Below are 1,112 nucleotides of genomic sequence, written 5' to 3'. Positions count from 1 at the left end.
GCCTTGGGTCCCCATGTAGAATGGGGGCGCTGTGCCAGCTCTCAGCCAGTGCTCCAATGGCACCCCCATCCTGCTGCAGGGCCACGACTGTTTCCCAGTACTGTTTACCTACGACAGCGCCACGGGCACACTGAGCTTCGGCGGGCGGCTGGATGTGCCCAAGCAAAGCTCTCAGCGTGGCCTGACGGCCCGCGAGCGCTTCCAGAACCTGGACAAGAAGGCGAGCTCGGAGGGTGGTGCGGCTGCCGGCTCGGGCCTGGACTCGCTGCACAAGAACAGTGTGAGGTGAGGCTGGGGCCGACCTGGACTCTCCTCCCAGCAGGGTCAAGGTGGGGGCCCCTAGAGGGCAACCTCTAGGATGCACAAAACTAGCATCAGTTGGGGACAGAGCAGTCCGCATGCTCTGCATGTTTAGTACGTGGCTGCATGGGGACCATCGTAGCTTTCTGGGATGGCCCCAGTCCCCTGAGGCGGTCACCTCCCTGAGGAATTAGGAGGGAGCCAGAGATGGACCACAGCTCTCAGATCCTGTGGTATCCACCCCACAGCAAACTGGGGAGAAGCGTAGCCAGGTTAAACCCTCCTGTAGCCACCAGGTCCAGTGTCCTTGTCAGACTAAACCCGTGTCCCCTTTCAGGGCTCATCAGATCTAGCCCTGAGTGTCTTCCCAGCCCTACAGTTTGGTTTTCCCCCATCCTACTACAGTCCTGCCACTCCGTCCCCTCCCCCCACACGTATGACGCAGGTCCTGCCCAGGACTTTGCAGATCCTGTTCCATGTGCACTTGTCCTCAAAGCAGACTCCCGACCCCAATCCTCTGTGACCCTTTGCAGCCCACCTCCCGGGTTCTCTGCCGGGCACCCCAACAGCACGTCCCCGCGGGTCTCACTGGAAGCAGCTACCCCAGGGGGGTGGGCGCTCCGGGAGGGCAGGCGGGCTCGAGTCCAGTGTGGGCACAGGCCGGGACCCGTCAAGCCCTTGTCCTCTTTGCAGCCAGATCTCGGTGCTCACCGGGGGAAAGGCCAAGTGCTCCCAGTTCTGCACCACGGGCATGGATGGCGGCATGAGCATCTGGGACGTGAAGGTAAGGCCTGTCCCACTGTGGCCCTTCC

General features: G+C 62.3%; 1 protein-coding gene across 1 annotated transcript in view; it reads left to right on the top strand.

The window, feature by feature from the left end:
• The window catches only part of ARPC1B (actin related protein 2/3 complex subunit 1B), a gene marked incomplete at its 3' end in the record, with an annotated part of 13,897 nt that extends 12,786 nt beyond the window's left edge, over positions 1 to 1,111 (top strand). Inside the window, exons 8-9 of the mRNA XM_029945745.1 lie at positions 80 to 285; positions 994 to 1,111. Of these exons, the coding sequence (XP_029801605.1) occupies positions 80 to 285; positions 994 to 1,111 (324 nt within the window). The remainder of the gene's footprint in view (positions 1 to 79; positions 286 to 993) is intronic.
• Between the last annotated feature and the right edge of the window lies 1 nt (position 1,112).

This window comes from Suricata suricatta, chromosome 8 (assembly GCF_006229205.1).
Source record: "Suricata suricatta isolate VVHF042 chromosome 8, meerkat_22Aug2017_6uvM2_HiC, whole genome shotgun sequence".
NCBI classification, from domain to species: Eukaryota; Metazoa; Chordata; class Mammalia; order Carnivora; family Herpestidae; genus Suricata; species Suricata suricatta.
Note: the sequence above shows the minus strand (reverse complement) of the source record. Positions and strands in the feature narration are given on the sequence as shown.